Source organism: Calypte anna, chromosome 10 (genome assembly GCF_003957555.1).
Source record: "Calypte anna isolate BGI_N300 chromosome 10, bCalAnn1_v1.p, whole genome shotgun sequence".
NCBI classification, from domain to species: Eukaryota; Metazoa; Chordata; class Aves; order Apodiformes; family Trochilidae; genus Calypte; species Calypte anna.
The window spans coordinates 11,591,690-11,611,819 of record NC_044256.1 but is presented as its reverse complement, the minus strand read 5'-3'; the positions used below and the strand labels follow the sequence as shown (position 1 = coordinate 11,611,819).

The 20,130-nt window shown below is 39.4% G+C and overlaps 1 protein-coding gene across 1 annotated transcript; it reads left to right on the top strand.

Moving 5' to 3' along the window:
- Positions 1 to 6,748: 6,748 nt before the first annotated feature.
- On the top strand, positions 6,749 to 19,312 carry SLC27A2 (solute carrier family 27 member 2). The gene is made up of 10 exons (XM_030457315.1): positions 6,749 to 7,226; positions 8,179 to 8,388; positions 9,466 to 9,624; positions 10,145 to 10,269; positions 12,384 to 12,578; positions 12,927 to 13,017; positions 14,653 to 14,851; positions 15,443 to 15,540; positions 17,889 to 18,019; positions 19,136 to 19,312. The coding sequence occupies exons 1-10, from the start codon at positions 6,749 to 6,751 to the stop codon at positions 19,310 to 19,312; spliced, it is 1,863 nt and encodes a 620-aa protein (XP_030313175.1).
- Positions 19,313 to 20,130: the final 818 nt, after the last annotated feature.

Here is a 20,130-nt window from a genome sequence, read left to right as displayed (position 1 = left end):
AAAAAAAAGGAAAAAAGAAAAAAATTACAAAGTCAAAACTTGGTGGAAAGGAATAATTTTAAATTCTCCTGAGGTCATGGCTCTGCTAAGGTTTCTGCTTAACCCTACCCTTTCATCTCCCCTTGGCCACTTAAGTTCTCGACAGATAAGAGGCCCTCAGCAGAGAGGACAGAGCAAGTAGCTTGCTTACAGTGACTGACCTTTACTAACCTACCTGTCCAAACCAACTTCTGCTGGCATAGCTTTGGAATGAGTATGGCTGTTTAACTGTAATCAACTAACAGAATCCAAAATCTAGTTATGAGATGGAAACTTTTTCTCAGCTCCGTGAATGTAAATTATGCAAGGCTCCCTTTGGAGTTTCTGTATTAGGAAATTAAGTAATTCCTGAGCTTTGACACCTCCCTTCCCTGATCTCGAAGAGCACATCTGTTCTGATGAATCCCAACCATGCCCATCCAAGGAAGATGAGGATGGGCTCAATGCCAGGAATCTAGTTACCATCCAACACCAGGAATCTCTCACATGTCACTGTAGAATATTAAAATTTTGTTCCTAGAATTTCAAAGCAGTTGCTTCTAACACTTCTGCAACAGAAAGATGAGGCTCACTATGATCCAGTCAGCTTCACCTAGAATTTCTTCAGCCATTTCAAAAATGAGCAGAGAGCTAAGTCTAAGGTCACCACTCAATAGAAAGTAGTTTAAGATTTTTATCTTCAATAGCCTAGAACAAATGTGGTATTATAAGGAGATCTGGTAGGCAACTTCCTAGCAGATCAAGTTCTTAACTGCAAAATGCCAATTTGTTGAAATAGAAGGGAATCATCAAGAGGTTTTAGATCAAATAAACTTAGGCAGAACAGAAGAAAGGTTCCCTTTCCTTCTTCCACTTTCTGTTCCAGTTCTCCATGCAGGCTGCTGGGAAGACAGACACTCACAGGACAAGCTTTCCTCTCAAGATACCACATGTGCTTCCAGTCACAGGCTAAACTACTAAATCATGATGTGCAGGATAGAGTGGCTAAGATCTATAGTTATTAATTGCATACAGAGTAAATAGTACTGGCATTTCATGATGCCCTACTAATATACCCCATCTTCTCCAGTGTAGCAGATCTCCTGTATGCCTACACAATTAGGTATCTGTATGTGCAGCATAGAAACAGGACTATCTGTGCAGTTCTGTCTAGCAAGTCATGTCTTGTTTATTCACAGCCAGATTGCACATTTTTTTTTAAATTGTTATTAAGATAAAGGTACACAAAAGAGCTTGTGACAAAGTACTGCAAAGTAAAGGCTCCCTGTAACATCTGCATTTCTTGCTTTTTGGAGAGAAAATCCATTAGACAAAACTCTGTTGAAAATTCTAGGGTCTCAGGAATTGTTCACTCACTTTGAGACAGACTTCTGGAAGTTGATGATTTCAAAGTATTTCAGTGAACAGAGTTGTCAAATCAGCTGCAGATTGGACCAGCAAGTCCTAGCTGGTCCTCACCTAACTGACCTATGAAGAATCCTGATATATGACAAATTTGTAGGCATCATCCCTCAGAACTGAGGATAGATACGGAAAAATACCAATAAAATGCTGATGTTAGCACAGCTTAAGTGGTGCCAGAGCATGTATTTCACTGACCTTCATCTCCTGAACCTCTGCCAGATAGGGAGGACAAACATGGCATGGCTTGAACTCTGCCATGAGTAGGTTAAGTGATTTCTCTTTCCATAGACTATAAGATTGGTTCTTCTATTTACAAAAATTATTTTGCCTGGTTAATAGGCACCTTGCACCCTTTCCCAAGTGGGAAGGGAACAGAAGGAGAATATAAGACATGTAGAGAAGGGAAATAAAACCATTGCTTATTATCTGCTCATTCCTTCCTTTGCATTAGTCTTAATACTAATACTAAAATGACTCCTTGATAAGCCAGGACTACTTAGCCAGTTAGAAGATAACACCCAGCAAAACAGTTTTCTGCTGGGTTAGTGAACTGAATCTGTCACTGAAGTGTCAGAAGAGCACTAGAATTGGAGCAAGAGAGGCAGTGTAACTAGGAGACCACATGAGGAGAGGGAATCAGAATCACCCCTTTTGGCAACACCAATGAATCAGATCAAGTCAACCTGTCTCATCTGATTACAGCTTTATGGAAACCCTGTGGCAATACTGCAAATAAACTCTTAATAGCGATGGTAATGGCTGTGAATTAGAAAATGTGGCAGAAAAGCATTTGAAACAGAAAACTGAAGACTGAAGGCTTTAGCTTAGGAATCCTGAAAATTCCCAGCTGGGCCTTTCAGTGGGAAGGGTTGGGTGAAACAGGTAAAAAAAGAACAAACACAGATTATCTGTTACACAGGTTCACTGAAGCCGTAAGTCACCTGCTCTGAATCCCATCCCTCTGCCATTTGTCAGTAATTAGGTAAATAGTACCTTTTGGTAGGATTATTGTCACTTAAGCTCACTAGAATGAAGCATACCACCTTGTACCATCACAGTGAGATCTCCCACCAAATCATAAAAAAACAAAAAACAAAGAAACAAAAAACCACTACCAAACACTAGAAAATGGAGGAGAAAAGACAGGAGGCTGTCGGCACAGAAAATGATGCAGCCTGAAGAATCCTATGGTTAGCCAGCATAAGGATGCTGGGTTTTTCCACACTCCCTTCCCATGTACCTTCCCCTTAGCTAACACTACAGGGAGCTTTAATCCCAATTTAATAGAAACGTCCGGTTACTTATTACCCTCTAGTGACATCTCGTGGATCAAAGCAAGGTATCTTTGCCTGCAGCAAACCCTGCAGAGCCTCGAAAGTCTGAACCTGCAAAGAAGTATCCCTAGCCTAAGCAGCTTGATAACAACCTACAAAGTTTAGCTTCTCTTTTCGCATCCTTTCCTGCTCTGTGGATAGTGCAAATGAGCACTGTAGCAACAAGCCCCCTACAAAGAACTGAAAACAGAGGTAAGAAGGAAAAAGGTGAATGAGAATAGAGCACAGAAAGTGAAAAGAGAAAATTGAAAACATTTCATGAAGTATATTTTCTATCAGTGAAACAGATTCTAATGTTTAAAGCAAGTATAAGTGAGTGTTGAGCAATTAGGATTTCACAGCTGAAGTCAAGGGGAACTGATGCAGTGCTTGCCACAGTGGCAGCAGTAAGTAAACAGTGAGCACCACATAATCATAGCTCATTGTACCCTGACAGTGTTAAGTAACCAACCCCTCCCAGGATGCCTTTGCATCATTTACAGGAGCTGGAACTAAAGACTCAAGTTGTCACAGAAAGTAATGGAAAAGTTGGGAGTACTTTGGTAAAAATACTAATTTTGCATGGATGATTTTGGAGCCTCCAATTCAAAATACTTTGCATTCATTATGTAAGTTAAACTTTTATAAGTTTATTATATAAACTTATTATATAAATTAATTCTATAACTTTAAATTATAGCTTCATAATGTGGTAAAGAAGCTACTTGCACATAACAAGAAATACAGTCCCCTGTGACTCTGCAGGCACCTTGCATTCAATCCACTCCTTATGGAGGATACTTATGCAGAGAACAGAAAGAATTCCATGAGTGTCCATGAGTGTCAGCTACCATGGAGCTATAGCAGAAAGTGCTTTTCAAGTGCTTTCACAAAGCAATAGGAGAATAAAAAATGGGCACGAAGAGAGTATGGAAATGGACCACATGCGGGAAGTCAAACTCTTTCATTAAGCACCCACTGAACCTGCAGTGAGCAGCTGTAAGCAACACCTCTTTGCCACAAAGCCTGTGCAGGCTCTGTGCAGTGCCAAACCTGCATTTAGAGTAGTTGATTTGGGGGGGGCCGGGGGGGGGGGAAAAAAAAAAAAAAAAAAAGGAAAAAAAAAAAAAAAAAAAGGAAAAAGAAAAAAGGAAGATAGGGTATTAAGTAGTGTTTACTGAACTATGAAACCTAACAAACAAGTAAGTAAATAAAAAAGCACTCCTAATCACTTGGCTAACAGTATTTAAATAGATACTTTGTTCAGAAAAATACAGAAACATAATACGAATTAAAAGCCAAAGTGACAGTTGTTGAGCAACAATATCAATATACACTATGGCAGTCCATAACATTAGTCAAGCACAAAACAGCCTGCCTGGATTAGTGATTTCCTCACAAAAAAATAACTTAAAAAGCAGAAAAGCACCTGTGACTTCAGAGTCACGCCACATCATATGTGACACATTTCATAATATATTCACCTCAAAAAAACAGTAGCGGTTAATTGCCTATTAAAACTGCTACAGTAATGAGAAATACTTGAATAAACAAAACTGTATCTAGCCTCAGATCAGCACACCTTCACCCCTAGGGGTTACTGAAGAAAAACAGATTGTCTCACTTATACAGCACTGACTAATTCCTAACAGGGTTTTGCTTTGTATTGTTTAAGGTAACAAAACAAAAAAATTGATAAATCAAAAGTATAAGAAAGACATTATATAGATCTAGGGCTTACTAAATGTTAAGTAACAGGAACTGAGGGAGTGGTGTTTGTTTCAATTTTGGAGGCTAGCCAAATGCCTAGTACTGGTGACACAATTACTCTTTACAATGTTTCGTTTTGGTTGCCATTGCTAAGTTGAGAATCAGTAAATACTGCCTCTAAAAATTTGTGTGAGCAACCTAGCCAGCTCATGACTGAAATCTTTGAAAAGCTTAAAACTTATACAGGGAATGTGAATTGAAGGACAGTGGAAAACATTTATCTCAAGGAATAGCTTAGAAGAACATTGTATTGTGAAAAAGCTGGCCAGCCAACCAAGTATTTGTTGTGTGAAAATTTATGATTTTTTTTCACAATTAATTCTGAATAGCAAGGCAGCCAAAGGTCTTTCAAAATTTCACTGGGGCATATTCATGATCAATTGATCTGAGGACTTTAGATCTCTAGGATGCTAATTACAATTTCCTGCCATAGTTACAGAACTAGTGCCACTGCCCTCATAACGCAAGAAGGAAAGGAAAACTCTTCTTCAGAAAGCCCATTGTAGGACCACAGCACAATATTGCTTCACACTTGTCTGAGCAAGAAGCTGGAATTAGTTAAGGTAGCTCAGCAATGTTTTGGAAAGACTGGCCATGAACTTCACCAATAGGATGTAATGATTTCTCATACTTCTCACAGGCAGAAAAGCAGAAGCTTTCAAAAAAATTCTGTAGCTCTTACCATGAGGCACCAGTTTGAAACAGTAGCTCTGCCTCAGAACTGTAAAAAACCTCTAGCTTATCCCAATGCTTAAGCCTAATTATAGTCAAAATGTACTGTAAACATAAACTAGTTAATTTTCACCTGCACTAGCCCCCTGAACTACCTCCTCACTCAGGCCCATGAGTTCTAAACACTGCTTCATGGGGCAGAGTATGGGAGGGGGAAAGTTAACACTGGCTGTAGGCCACTTGCAATCCACTGGGTCCAGTTTCAACTGCAGAAGCTGCCTGGGAGGTCTGACCACATCTAAACTAAGTGGGAGGCTCTGGTCCTTCCCACCCTGCTTGAACATCCAGTACTTGTGTTGCAGGAGAGCTAGCCACAGCTCACCTAGCAGCAAAGCATATTTCTCTGCCAGGGGAAACAAAGTCTGCAGTGAGGACAAAAAGTTTCCTGGCAGAATCAACTCACCTTGTGGTAAAAAGTATCAGAAACCTCTCCCTTTACTGGCACTTAGCAAAATACAAGATATTAAAAAAAAAAAAAAAATTTAAAAAGCAAAAGCAGTCCTTATTTGCAGTAAAGGCTGCTTAAACTTTACCAAGAAAAGCACTGGGTCTCTGGGTCCAGTCAGAAGGGTGAAATGCCTTGAGTTTGCTTCAAGGTTGTCTGAGCAACTAATTTGTCTCAGCTTTAGACAAGAGCAAGACGGACAGACTGAGGCTGTAAATTCCTTTTGTGCATCTAGAATACTAATAAACATGCTAGTTTTTTAATTAAGAAAAATTAAGTCACACCCCAAATCTTCAGTTGGCTGAGCTACTATTTACCTATTAGACTAGTGACCACCCAGTGAGGAACAGCACCAGGGCTGGTATAAAGGAAGGGTAGGAACGTGTTTCCTCGGGCAGCTCATCACTTAATCTGCCAGGAAGATTTCATCCTGAATTTGTCCCGAAGTGAACTTTGCCTAGGCTTGCCTGTCTTTGACATTGGTGACTGCAGCTTCAAAAAACACCCCGTATCCTATGCATTATTCATCCTCCAAGAGCGCCACCGGTCCTGATCACAATGAAAGCCTCAAACTTTCCTGAATCTGCGTGTCTCTTCTTCTGTACCCATGGGTGCAGCTTCTGAGACGGGAGGGAGGGAGGGAGGGAGGGAGGGAGGGGGGGAGGGAGGAGGGAGGGAGGGAGGGAGGGAGGGAGGGAGGGAGGGAGGGAGGGAGGGAGGGAGGACCCGCGAGGCTGCGCCCTTGGCACACACCACCTGCTGCGCTCAAGCGGACCCTCTAATTAAGGCGGGGAGCGGCAGCCACCGAACCGAGACAGCTCTTCTAGGGGCCGGACCGAACCGACGGCGGGGCTCGGTCGGTCGGCCGTTCCGCCGGCACTGGATGCCCTCTCGGTGTTCGCTGCCCCGGGGGCTGTGAGGAGACGGTCGCGAGGCGCGGCCGTTGGTCGTTCCGCCTCCCCGACGCGGCGCGAGGCGCAGCGGTGCGGTGCCCAAGCGCGCGGCTCGGCGGGAAGGAAAAGGGGAAAGAAGGGGAGGGGGCGGCATGGTGCCCGCACTCTGCTCCGGGCTGGCCGGGCTCCTGCTCCTGCCCCTGTTGCTATGCCGCGCCTGGCCCTACTTCTTCCAGGACCTCCGCTTCGCCCTGACGATGGCGCGGGTGGCGTGGAGGGTCCGCAGAGCCGGTGCCCGGCACCCCGCCAGCACGTTCCTGGACGCCTTCGAGCGGCGGGCGCGGCACACGCCGCACAAGCCGCTGCTGCTCTTCGGCGACCAGGTGTCCACCTACGAGCAGGTGGAGCGGAGGAGCAGACAGGCGGCGCGGGCGCTGCGCGACGCCGCGGGGCTGCGGGCGGGCGGCTGCCTGGCTCTCTTCATGGGCAACCAGCCCGCCTACGTCTGGGTCTGGCTGGGATGCGCCAAGCTGGGCTGCGCCATGGCCTGCCTCAACTCCAACATCAGGGCCGGGTCCTTGCTGCGCTGCTTCCAGAGCAGCGCGGCCACCGTGCTGCTGGCGGCTCCAGGTGAGGAAAGCACCAGCCCCGGCTGGCAGGGAGCGCAGCGGGGTCGTGGGGGGCTCCTGCGAGCCCTGAGGGGGCGGACGGGCAGCGCCCACCTGGCCCCCCCTCGGGCCTCTCCGGTGCCGGGGATCCGGGGCATAAGGACACTGCAGCTTTGCGACCCGTCCTCAAACGGGGATTTGAGAAGTTGCTTCGAAACAGCTGAATTGATTAGGTTTCCAAATAATTCACACCGTGTTTTCATTTCCAGCTCATGTACAAGGTGCTCTTGAGCTGTTTAGCTTTTTGAGAAGGTAAGGAAGACTTAGAAATAAAATAGCCCTCAATCGTAAACATCATTCGTTCATAGTTAGATTCATACAAATGTCCAAATTAGAAACGGACTAAGTAACGCAGAAGAATGCTTTTGCTGCAGACGTACAGCGACTTTCACACATGAAGGAGGTTGCTGTTGATATAAAAGCTGCCAGGTTTCAGTTCAAAGAAGAATTGTTGCACCCAGAGAGACAAACCATATTCCTTTTCTACAGAAGAGACTTTGAAATATTGGTATGTTTCTAATATAGAGCTGCACTCCGTTCCATATAGACCAGAGGCTTTCATGTCCAGTCTTTTCTGTATATTTGTATATTTATCCATTCATATAGTATGACTGACTTGCCTTACGAGACATCAAAGGTACTCTTTATCTGCCAAGAATTAACAACTTCTGCACAAATATATACCCTGTCTTGGCCTACGCAGTTGAACTCATCAATCTATTGTATGTAACTCAAGTATTTTATATGCCCTAAAACTTCAGAAGTTCAAAATAAATTTTCTCTCTTTTATTGTAAGTTTATGCCTCACTGAGAACATGTTCTGTGCAATCTCTGAATTTTCAATGCAATGGCAGTATAGTTCACAGAGTAATACAGAATTTTCTTTAATTTTTTCTTTTTTTCTCCTCTTTAAGAATTGAAGGAAGCTGTTGAAGAAATTCTGCCATCCCTAAAGAAAGAAAATGTTAAAGTTTATTACTTAAGCAAGACATCTACTACAGAAGGAGTTGATAGCTTTCTTGATAAAGTAGACACTGCTTCAGATGAACCTACTCCATTGTCTTGGAGAGCAGATATAACCTTTAAAACCCCTGCCATGTACATTTATACTTCTGGTACTACAGGTAACAAATTCACAAAAACTATGTGGATGGAGAGACACAAATTCTCCCTGACGTGTTTGGTTTTTTTTTAGTAGGGAAAGGTAATCTGTTGGTTTATATTAATTCATGCTGAATTTAAATACTGAATCTGTGGGAGAGGGACTGAATTAAAAGCCAATTAAACATACAGGTTTTATGCCTCTAAGATCACTAGGCATCTGCTCTCTCTCACTCCTGGAGAAACTGCTGGCCTCAGTATGTGTTTTGGGACCCACCTTATACACAGTGGCTTTGGATCATGAACTCTAAATGCTGGCCATTAGCACTATTTTGGGTGTCACAGTACCAAAAATAGTGAGGGCAGTAGAAAATAGAGCTAGTCATGGCCACTGTGCAAGACTGCAGCATGTATAGGAACTGCAGCTTGTCTTATATAAAGGCACATCTAGCATTAAGAGCACTTAACCACAGCAGGAAGTGGGTGACAAAGATGAAGACAGTGCCTGAAGGCCATCGGACCTATTAGAAGACCAGGATACACCTCCACACTAGCTCATTTGTGGAGCCTTTTAGGGCAGGAACTCCCCTGGAAGTGAGGAATTACAAATCTGAATCCTATTTGGTCTATAGAAGGCAAATACATGTTCAGCAAGTACCCATTTCAGCCATATCTAATAAGAAACCAAAAAGAGGTTTTGTACTATGAACCCAATTTCATCTAGGATGATTCAGAGCTGTAAGGAGATCCCTGACTCCAGGAGAGATGCAAGATTTGAGATAACTTCTGTTTTATGTTACCATTCCCTTTGCTTAACATGCTAGATTGTTCAAATCCCATTTCCTCTTTCTCTAGGTGCTTCTTACTTCTCAGTAGCACAGCACTGGGACTGTAGGCCCTTACCAGGGCATGGGGAGAGGGGTGGTAATCACCTCATTAAGGCTAAACTCCATAGCAGCTGCTTTCCTCTCTGAACTCTGGAACTATCACTTGCATCAGTGAATGAGAGAAAATCTTGTCTTAAGCCAATGTGAAACTGAGCAGTTGTACTGTTTATTGTCCAAGTGAAGGTTCACACTTTTGTGCTTGACTTTAAACAGGTCTTCCCAAGGCTGCAGTGATTAACCATGAGCGCATAATGCTGGCCTGCGGGTTGTTTGATGCTGGCAAGGTTACCTCAGAAGATATTGTGTATACTGCACTACCACTGTATCATAGCTCTGCCCTTCTCATTGGAGTCCATGGATGTATCATGAAAGGTACAGTGCACCTAACTAGCATGAATGAACATGTCACTGTGCAGGACCCATACACAGGTTTGATCACAGGTACAGTAAGCTTTTCCTTACCTACCCAACTCTGAACTGAAACATTTGGCTGTACAGGTTTTATTTACTAGAAACTAAGTTGAGACAGTCACTGCAGTCTTTATGCCACTTGCACAGATATTCACCCTGCACACACCTCATCACCTGGACAAACACGATATATCCTGTGCTACAGAACAGCTTTTTGCACAGTTTTAGGATAAACTAATACACAGTTTATTCCACAATAATAGCCTTTAACTTCTCAAATAGAAATAAAGGTTAAACCAATTATTCAACATGGATTATATTTCAGTATGATTTAGGAAAAGAACTTACAAAAGTTGTATAACCCTAATATTACAAGTTTTTTACAATGTTGTGCTAAGAAATTCTACACAGCCTTACAATATAATAAGAATTGTTCTTTCCATTATTTTTGTTTATTTTCTTTTTTCTTCTTTCTGCACAGGTGCAACTATTGTTTTGCGTGCCAGATTTTCAGCAAGCCAGTTCTGGGATGATTGCAGGAAATACAATGTAACAGTGATACAGTATATTGGGGAAGTGCTTCGGTATCTATGCAGTGTGCCACAGGTAAGGTTAGCTGCCTTTTTTTTTCTTTTCCTAATTAAACTACTGGGAATATTGGTAGTAATATGCTTAAAATCTAATGGTAAGGGAAGAATGGGGCAAAAAACAAGCAAACAACAAAAACCTTCCCTAACAAGGACTGTAATCTCATTGCATAGTAGCACAAACACTTTCAAGGACAAAAAAAAGAGGAGCTTTTGGCTTGAATTTATCCTTCTTTTCAATAGTGGAACAATTAACTGTCCATTAATTGAGTTTCTGGTAAAATGGGTAGAGAAAACACTTACCTTACAGAAGCACACCAGCTGCAAACTAAGGAATTCTCTAGGAACCAGTGGAGCTGAGCCATTTCATTATTTGGGCAATGTGAGTTTTGAGGCTTTTGTAGCTTAAGTTGTCCTAACCCAAAAGAGTCAGGTGATCCCCAGGTGAAAGTGTTAATGTGAGTGCCCCCTCTGAAGGTGCACTTAATGTACTGTCTTCCCACGCTACCTATTAATTGGCACTTTCCTGCTGAGATCCCTGCAATCACATTACTTAAACCTTATTTCAAACATGTGTTTGCATAAAGTGCCTTTCACAGAGGTAGCCCTAGCTAACAGCAGTTGTAAATCAGTAAGAACAAAGGTGGTATCATTTGATAACCACAAGCCACAGGAGAGAATCAGGTCCACAATTTCTTTGTAATTTATGTATGTATGCAAAATATCAAATATTCAGAGGTTTACATTTTGATGTCAGTTGCAGAGGCATGAAATAACTTCACTGAGAATCAGTAGAATTCCTCAGAAATCAGGTATCTAAGCAAGACACTGCTACACTTTGTATTATTTCTTCATGAGCTGTTGGCTCAAAATGAGCGATTAATCAAATAGTTTTATAATAATCAGAAGAGCTGACCTCCAGATTGGGTCATTAAAAATGTTGGTGGGGAAGATTCAAACTGAGTTAAAGAAACTGTGGACTTGAAACATAATTATGGGCAGTGGTAAATTCTCTCTCAGTCCTGCAGTTCATGGAAAATCCCAATTAGCAAAGCAGTCATAATTAGCCAATACTCAACTGGTATAAATAAAACAGGAGAACATGAAAAAAATTTATTCTTTACTTTCATATAGAATGTTTTTTTAGAAAAATAAGCATAAAGAATGAGCTAAGATACTAATTACTTAACAGAGTTGTTTTTCTTGATAACATGCAGGCACCTGCAAGTATAACTTAGTCACAGGGCATACTCTCTAAATGCCTAAATTCAACCAGTATTTCAGAGATGTGTACAGTTGCCAGACAAGTATAAACTATTTTCCAAACTGTGTGAATTTGCTAATGTTAGTCACACAGAGACATTTAGCTTAACCATTTAAGTGACTTTGTAATAAAAAATAGGAGATTTATGACAAAAATGAGGAACATGTATGGCTGAACCTGAAGCCCACTGAATGGAATAGTTGAGTGGTGTGTGAGGCAGTCTTACAGATTCACTCATCATTGGTGGCTGCTTACCTACAAAGGTCAGATTTTAAGGTAGTTCATGGATAGTTTAGCTTTCATTATTTAACAGAAGGATTTTTGTTTACTCAATAGATTGAATTTAACACCAGTAGAGAAAACACTTTTACATAAGCAAGTTTTATAAGGTTAATATCTGATCTGAGGTACCCATATGCATGCTACTTCGAGTGCACAAGTCTCCCAGAAAGATAGGATTAACATTTTAAGAATGTAAGAATTTGACTAAATGGGTATTGTTACTTAAAGTGCTTTGGTGCCAAGAGTGTTTGGCTTGTTCCTGCCAATATAACAGACACACTCTTTTCCATGAGAGACCTACAGTATTCAGGGTGAATTATATTCTTCTGCAGACAGTCACCACAAGGCTTACAAAAATATTTAGTGCTTGAGTTTCATTCTGTCTTTGTGTAGAATTACTAGACCCTGTCTTCATCCAAATCAAGTTAACTGCTATTTACAGCTAGACATATGCCCTAATTTGGCAAGCAATTCCTTTTCCTTTTCTACACTCAATACTTTTAGATTGAAGTTTTCTTCAGAGTTTTGCAGCAGTAAAAGTTTTCACACAGCAGAAATATGAATTTATGACTATTTCTCATTTCTAGAGGAACAATGATCAGGATCACAAAGTCAGACTTGCCATAGGAAATGGAATAAGGGCTGATGTTTGGAGGGAATTTATCCGAAGATTTGGAAACATTAATATTTTGGAGTTTTATGCATCAACTGAAGGAAACATTTCTTTTGTTAATTACACTGGAAAAATTGGTGCAGTAGGAAGAGTAAACTGCCTGCACAAGGTAAAAATAATAACAAAACCTGGCATTTTGTCCTTGATGAACTTTGATCTAGTGCCAAGGGTATATTCCAGACCACTTGAATGACAAGTTGGGAAGAACCCAGGGCCCAGGTATGAATATGTTCAGGGAGAAAATTCTCCCCAAGTACAGTATAAAGCTGCCCATGCTGGATCTCACGGGGATCTTGTGCTAGTTCTGGCAAAAGGACATTTAGACTCAGCACATCTGTTGAAAATGTGATTAATTTGGCTCCTTTTCAATAGAAAGCTGACTCTGTAATATAATTCTGAAAATATTTTTCAAGGGTTGAATATTCACATGTCTATACATTTTGCAAATTTTCACTAGAGAATCGTACGCTATGAACTGATTAAATATGACACTGAGAAAGGTGAACCAGCCCGAGATGAAAACGGATACTGCATAAGAGTTGCTAAAGGTAAAAACTTAACTCCTTTAAAAAGTTTCAGAAAGGTATTTACTTCCTAAATTACATCTATTTTCATTACTTCTTTCTGTAAAGATGCTAAGAACTGCCATGGAGTAAGCCAGGTTTTAAAATGCAAGTCAGCAAATATCTAACAAATCACATGCTACTGTAACACAGCTTAACAGAAAAGTGAAGTACAGAGGGGAGTGCAGCATCTGTATACTCAGGTTTTTAATAACTATTCTAGTTTTACTCATGGATACACTGACATTTTTTAGTACAAATCCTGACTTTCAGCAGGAGCTATTTCATTCTTCTCAGACTTCTTCCTTAACATGCCACAAAGAAACATTTGCAAAATAGAAAGCAGTTCTCTTTTTCCAGCTGTAGCTGAAACATTTTGTCATTGGCAATAGAGAAAGCACTCATGAAAATACTTTTTTAATAACATAACTTAGTAACAGTTTTCATAGGAAGGGTTGATAAATTGGCACAGGCAAGCTTGTGTTTAAATCAGATACTTGTGGTAGTTTGTTACTGTGTTGCTTTCTGTTACATGTGTAGCCATTACTGTGGCTGAGGACAGAAATCTTGGCCTTTTCTGTAATAAGGAAACAGGTGGACAGGTTACCAGCTGTGTTAATTTGCTGAGGAATATACCATTTATGCTGACAGTCTGCCTCACAGGCTACACTCCTATGCCAGCTCTCCTTACACAATCTCTTGAGTTGGGATGAGGAGGGATACATACATATATAATCCATGTTTATGTAAACACACAATTTTTAAGTTGCTAAACTGCAGAAACACGGAAATATTTGCAATGTAAGACCAATGAAAAAATTCAGAGTCCCAGGCTGGATGGGGACAGGCTGTACTTTATTTGTAGAGTGATAAAATTCCCTCCAGTGGGTAACATCCATGGCAGAACTCTGTACAATGTAGGGTTGAGTTTCAACTTAAAAAAACATAAAGGTGTTCCTCCTCCCTTCATAAATTACTCCAGCTCTAGCACATAAAAGACTAAAGAACAGATGATCAGCCTTTTGCTATATTTTGTGTTCAAAGTAAGCAAGCTGAACCCCAATATTTGGTTCCTAAATCCAACCACACCCTTTGGTAAGACTGCCCCACACCAACTGAGTTACATGGAAGTAGCCTGTGCCAATGGTCACCTGATGCTAGGTATAGGTTTGCTTTGTGGACACAGCTCCTTTTGAGTCAGGTGTTGTAAGCTGAGGTTTATGAAGCTATCTAGGAAACTGAGCAACTGTTTTCCATTTACCAGACAAGACCTTAGAGATTCTATTTTGCTGCACTAGAACAAGTAGGTGATACATTGTAATAATCTGATGGCATTTTTGAGGTCTAGGGAACTGGCAGGTCAAAGAGAAACTCTTATCTGTACCTTGGAACTGATTTTAAAAGATCATCTTGACAGAATTCACAAATAACGCTAATAAATGCAAACTGCACTGTTGTAACAAAAAAACAAAAAAACAAAAAAACAAAAAAACCCCACAAAACCAAACCAAACAAAAAAAAAACCAACAACAAACAAAAAACAACAACAACAACAAAACCCAACCAACCAACCCTCACAATTTGCACCGTGTTTGTTAAACACATTTTTCCTCTTCCTAGGTAAACCTGGACTACTGATCTGCAAAATAAGCCAATATGCACCATTTAGTGGCTACGCAGGAGCAAAACAACAAACTGAGAGGAAGAAATTAAGAGATGTTTTCCAAAAAGGGGATTTATATTTTAATACTGGTGATCTTTTAGTGATTGACAATGATAACTTCATTTATTTCCATGATCGAACTGGAGACACATTCCGGTCAGTTTATTTTGTTAAGTGCCAGTCACAAGAAAAAATTCTGACTTATTCTCAAGTTTGAATTCATACCCAGTATTTCCTAGTAACTGACATAGAGAAATTTATCTGACTTCAGAGAGAGAGAGAGGATTCCAAGTCCCTTCCACTGTTATATTTTATCAGTAGTTTTCCTAGTTACATGCAGAACAAGAGGTTCAGTTTAGGATGACAAATGAATGCTATTTTGAACACTAAGAAACTAGTCACAATCACTGAACAAAACCATAGTGGTTTCACATGCACAATAGGTAAAAAACTGAGAAAACAGAGCTTGGGACAGAATCTAAGGTTAGGAATATTTTGGGGGTTTCTTTGTTTAGAGGCATTTTAAACTTCAGTAATTCTAGTATGTTAAAGTCTTGTGAAAAGATGTGAAAATCTGGAAAACACTGCTTAATTCTGCAGCATACTTATCTCTACTTTTCATATTAAGTTCTTTGTGCTTTCTGATCTCAAGCTAAGCTTACTGTGAAATCAGACATTAAAACACTGGAGATCACAATATGAAATACACATAGAAATCATTACTTCTACTGAGTGCTTATTTTCCAGATGGAAAGGGGAAAATGTTTCTACAATGGAAGTTGCAGATGTTTTAGGACTGATTGACTGCATTGAAGAAGTTATTGTATATGGAGTATCTGTTCCAGGTATGAGTGAAATACTTTCAGCAAAACGATCTTTAAATATATTAACAAAATATCAGCTGCAGAGTATACATAGAAGTTAAGCTTATTTTTTGTATGCTACATTTGATCCTATTATTCAAATGTATGCAATATTAATTAGCTAAAAAAACCATAGCCAAAGCTTATAATAATGTAGTATGACATAAATACTAACAGCAGAATGGAAGAACATATCTTGGAAAAGTGTTGTATCTTTTACAGGAATACAGCTCTGCAATTACTGCAGAGTGAGACAAAACAGATCTGAATTTCTAGAACAGAAACATAATTTTAAAATTTTCTCCCTTTTTCAACTTTCTTTAACAATCTGCAGTAGTTCTTAACATCATAAAGATGTCAAGTAATGTAAATGCCTTTTTTCTACTCCTCAAAGATCTGTGAAATCTGCACTTTTATAAACTCTAGGTTCTTATGGCAACTTTTGTTTCTTCTTTGTTTGATTTTTATTTGTATTTTTTGTTGTTGTTGGGTTTTTGTTTGGTTTTATTTTTAGGTTACCTATCCCTGTATCTCACTTACCCAGATCCATAGGACTCCCATCTAGCTACCTGCTGCGTTTGGGTTGTGATGGACAGTTAAAATGGAACCCATGCTTACAGTGTAGGGACCTGAAATCAAACAAACCAGGTTAGATTTGATTGGAATCCTGAGTATTGCATTGTGCAAGTCGTCTGGCTTAGGTGGTGTAATATGTTGCACTCCCTTAGGGGAGGGGTTTTTATTAACTGTATAACAGATTAATTATTAAACCATCAGCAACATTATTAAGCTAACAGGTATCACACTTTTCCAGAAGGGCTTCCAGGCTATATGTCATAACATAGGTTACACCAGTGACAATTAAGCATTTTCAAATTGAAATGTCTTTCAGGGACACCACTCTTTCCACACCCACCAATTCCTTTCACTGTTTATTCATGTGAAAGACTCTGTTATAAACCACTGGCTATTTCCTCTCCTATAAAGTGGAAGACATAAGAATAGAAATACCCAGTGTTTCTGAGGCTGGAATAACAAGGCTGTTTATAAACTAAGATGACCTGTTAGATTAGAGAATTCACTTCCAATAAAGACACTTTTAAGTAATCATAAATGTTTCAGCTATAACTATTGATCTAAATTAAAATGTCTCTTAAATTATTTTTGTTCTCAACTACCTTGTGGTAGGAATAAATACACAGCTGCTCTAGGAGGCATTTCTAAAGGAAGATAAATGGTTTAGAGTTCTTCACACATTTCTCAGATTACACTCTGTGTTGAGGAAGATATTATTCTCAATGCTCGCCTCACAGAAGAGGTGTTAATAAACAACTATGGAACAACCTTATGGGAAAAAAATATTGTTGAAACTGGTTCTTACTTTACTGTAAGAACCGAATGGATTATGGCAGCGGTTTCCTTTTCTGGATTTACATGCCACAGAAACCTTTGTACTGTAGCAATGTAGCTGTGGGTGACAGTATACATAACCTGAGAACTCTTAAATTCAATGCTCTCCATTTTGGATAAGCAAAAAGATATGCCAGGTGTTATCAGTACATGGTGTTAAAGGCAAACAAAAACAGGACTCAAAAGAAACTGAAGAACAATTAATCGTACGTTAGCACATGCTTTTGTCCTATTTTTCTTTAAGCAGTAGATGCTACTTTCCATTTTCACATCCTCCTTTCACAAGCATTCATATGGTTCTAATGTAAAACTTCATATAAAAAGTTACCTATTTCTTCTTGCATTATCTGTATTCCAGAAAACTGAAGGAATACCAAAAAGTTTGTGTTTAAATATGTCCCATCCCTCAGCCACAGAAAGGGAAGAGAAGCAGCTCTCTCAGTATGTAAACCAAGTAAAAAATCTGAAGCACTTGGATTTTTGTGGTGCCTAATTAACCATTTGTATGGTAATAAACAATGGTTCACTGGGCCTTATTCCTTTCTGTCCTCTTTCTGCATGGATGAGCTTGTCAGCACAAGTACAAGCAAATTGACCGTGATTTATTGTAAATTAACCCAGCTAAATGCTGCTGCAAACAGACTTGTCCTCAGAGTACTCACTCCTGGTTTTCCAAAGACTTTCAAAAGAAGGCTGATTTTCAAAGTATCTGCCATCCATAATTCTGATATTAGGCTTTCAAAAGAGTTTGGCATCTTGCATGCTGAAGTCTTTAAAAAAATCTAATTACTTAGATGTCTAAAGGAAAATACATTAGTATGTTTTGTAAAGAGGCTTAGAAGGAGGGAAAGAAAAAAACAGATTAGCCTGAAGATCATATTTAGATAAAAAATAGTTATTTGCTGTCATTATTCCTTCAGGTTATGAAGGCAGAACAGGAATGGCATGTATTCGACTAAAGGAAAACTGTGAATTTAATGGAAAAAGTACTTACAGACATGTTAACACTCACCTTCCGTACTACGCAAGACCTCGTTTTATAAGGATTAAGGTAAACAAGTGTTCCTAAGTAGCTTTTGTGTGATTGTGTTTTCTCTATTTTCTGTGAGGACTACAGACTTTGTAGTTATACTACCAATTCTCATAAAGGCTTCTTTTGTCTCTCACTTGCTCTAGTCATTTACTGGTATGAAAGTAAAACTGTGCCCAGATGTTTCAGATCAGCCTGAAAAAAAAAAAAAAGCTGCACGAGCAGGTGTAGGTTACCTGGCACATTTTGAAATACAAAATCAGGAAGATCTCTTGGTCAAAAATGCATTTCCTGTTGGACTTGGCACAGTAACACGGCTGTTTTCTCAGTTTAGTGCAGCTCCAGATTGTTCTGTGCAAAATAAAAGATCCACACACAAATAAAAACTTGCAAGAGAGCTCTCTTTTGGCCTTAGATTTTTATCCAACCAGTGAATAAGCAGACAAATTCTAAACTGGAATTTACCTTAAACTGGAAAATGCTGCAAGAAAGATACTTCCTTCATAATTCAAGTTATTTCAAATAAATACTGCTCCTTTGAGAAATGTCGTTTATTCACTGAGATGATTCAAGAGGACTAACAGAAAGGTACCAGCACATCTAATTATTTAATCACTCTTTTAACTTTTGGGTTATACAAACAAAACAGCTGGCCAGTCAAGGCAGTTTTTCTTGACATCCTAAGTAAAGTACAGAGTCTTCCCCAGTCTCCAACAGCCATTTCCTTTGCTTTTCTGATCCAAGAACATAATGAAATTGATTTCTGGATAAAACCCTTGAATGTCTTGGACTACAAGAATAAAACTAGTGTTTTCCTGCCTCATTTAAATAGAATAGTAAGCTAAGCCTTTCAGTTATGTTTCTGTAGACCCATTACACTTCTTACAGTAGTAAGAATTCATTCTTACAGTTGTAAGAATATGTTAGTTTTATCTTCAGAGTAATTACTGGCCCACATATTGCACAGAGCAGTTATTATCTGATGAATGCAGGTAGTTTAGATTACTGTTGGCAAGGCTTCAGCTATGCTGTATGGATTTTCTGTAAATATAGTTCCCTTTGAATTTAGGAAATCTAATCTAATTCCCACAATTATATACTGACTTTGGTAAGTAGAGATGTAATTTTGTTTTGTAGAGTGGCATTGAACTAACATCAACTTTCAAGTACCGTAAAGTACAACTTGTGGAAGAGGGTTTCAATCCAGCAGTTGTCAAAGATCGCCTGTATTTCCTGAATGACAAAGAAAACTTGTATGTACAAATGACCCAGGACATTTATAACTCACTAAAAACACATTACTTCAAATTGTAAGCATGTAAAAAAAACAAAAAAAAAAAGCATTTGTTACTCTAACCTGGCTGGGAAATCCTACTTATTAATATTAGCAAATATCAGCATCTGAAATAAACTGTGAATGTGAGATTGGTTTAATAAAGCAGAACTTCTCCAACTGTACCTCTATGTCAGCCTAGCTTTGCTTCTCCTAAATACTTTGTCTTATCTACCATCCTTCTATATGTGGTATTATTGTTAATGCTGTGCTAGTACTGTGCACCCAAGCATGCAGAAGTGTGCACAGTGTAAGACCTCTTTATAAAAACACCTGCATATTCATATTAAATGGTGATCCACTGCATTAGTAAAATTTACATCCCTAAGTCAAAACACAAACTCATTACAAAAGACCACAAATGAAGCTTACAGTTGTCTAAATTACCTAATCAAAAAAGTCTGTATTAGATGTTTACATTAACTTTTATCCATTGCAGCAAAGATGCCCTCTTATTCTCTGCCCACCAAACAGTACATACACATAATGAGAATAATTTTTAAGAACTAAGCTGTATTTTCCTTTGGCTGCCAACAGAGTAATGCCAGGCCAGATGATTCATAATAAAGTGGGGCTTAGATTTACCTAGGATTTAGAAAAGACTAATAGTAAAATAGAATGGAGTAAAATAAATCTGTTCTTACTGGAAAGGCCTAGCAAGCCAAATTTTACTGCTTTTTGTACCACATGCTTCACTATACCCCAATGTGAGTTTAACTGATACTGTATAAAGGCATGGGAATTTTCTTGATTAATCAGACCCATTCTTGATAACAGTTGATCTGGGTCAGAGTGAAGA